Here is a 1565-nt window from a genome sequence, read left to right as displayed (position 1 = left end):
TGTAGATATCTCTTATAAATTATAATATATCTGGTTATAATGCATTATTACTCTTTAATCAAACGCAATCAAAATGATAGGATTGTTATTTTTATAAAAAAAAATTCTTTTATTGTTGATTTACATGAATCTGATTTTGAAGAGAGTAATATATTAAAACTGTCTGTGATTACGAGGGATAATCCGATAGCTATATATTGTATATACCGTTCACCTTTTAGCAACTGTCTGTAATCTATTAATTGATAGGTTGCGTAATATATTTAATGACTTGGATACTGTATACGAATGCACATTAGTCAGGGCCGGCTCTAGACAAGATGTATAGGTACATAGGCAAAATCAAAATTTGCCGCCCTTTCATTTTTGATCCCTCTATTTACCCCTTGCCCCCCCCCCCCCATATCCTCAAACATATTTACGTCTACTTCGGGCTTAAGTCACAGTATACCTATACGTTATAGTCATAATTTATAATTCACAAAAAAATATTTTATTCAACTATAGATATATAAATAGTACACATTTTTGTTGAAATTGAAATACATTAAACTTAAAAAAAATTTAAAGTGGTATAATAAAGAATCCTACATTTTTAATATTTATATAAATTTTATTTTTCTGGCTTTTAATGTTGCAAACTCTTCTATTATTTCTTCCGTGTCCAATTTGTTTGATACATCCTTTTCAATTGAAAGAACTGCCAGACCAACTAAGCGCATTTGACATATTTGGGACCGCAAATAGTTTTTAATAATTTTCAGTTTTGAAAATGATCTTTCGTTACTAGCTGCAGTTATAGGTATTGCCAGTAAGATCTTAAGTGCTGTGACGACGTTAGGAAAAAGCTCCACTATTTTCCTTTTACATATGTATTCCAAAACCTTGAGTGGATCACTCTTTTCAGTCCTTGAACATCTTTTAAATGCGATAATTTCTTGATGTAATTCTACAGCACTAATATCTGTGTTTAAACCGTCGTTAGAAGTGAGAGAAAGTTGTAGATCCTTGCAGTGTTTTAACAACTCATTTTCATCTTCAATTATTGATATGTTATATAAGAACGAAAATAAACTGTTATGCTCAGATAGCTTATCAAATCTTTCAATTATTGACTGAATACCTGTATCCAAAACTTGATAAAAAAAAATAACTTTGAAGTGAATTTCTGGATCATTTATAGGGAACATCAATCGATTTGAATAATTTATTTTTATGGATATTTTATAAGGATTATTTGAAGTTTAAACAAAGTAAAACGATTTTAGTTATTTTGTTGTAATTTATAAAATATATTATTATTAGCAGGTTANATTTATTACTATACAGCAGAGTGGTAAAACCTTTTTTCTATATGTTTTATTACCTTCCTTCAATAATAAGTTTATTCTACCTACTATAATATTTCATTATAAACTTTATAACATGATTTATACGTTTAAAAGTTAAATAATTGTAACACAATTTTACTCTTTTGAACAATTTCCATCGATTGCACCTTTTTTGTACTTAACCAAATAGATATTCTATTGACACCAATTTTAATGTATATAGGATACAGCTAA

The 1565-nt window shown here is 27.9% G+C and overlaps 1 protein-coding gene across 1 annotated transcript; it reads right to left on the bottom strand.

Moving 5' to 3' along the window:
• Positions 1-602: 602 nt before the first annotated feature.
• LOC111031525 lies at positions 603-1190 on the bottom strand. The gene has a single exon (XM_022311510.1). It carries the CDS (start codon positions 1188-1190, stop codon positions 603-605), a length of 588 nt encoding a protein of 195 aa, XP_022167202.1.
• Positions 1191-1565: the final 375 nt, after the last annotated feature.

This window comes from Myzus persicae, unplaced genomic scaffold (genome assembly GCF_001856785.1).
Source record: "Myzus persicae strain clone G006 unplaced genomic scaffold, MPER_G0061.0, whole genome shotgun sequence".
Classification (NCBI taxonomy): Eukaryota; Metazoa; Arthropoda; class Insecta; order Hemiptera; family Aphididae; genus Myzus; species Myzus persicae.
The sequence above is the reverse complement of the archived record's forward strand: the minus strand, read 5'-3'. Positions and strand labels throughout refer to the sequence as shown.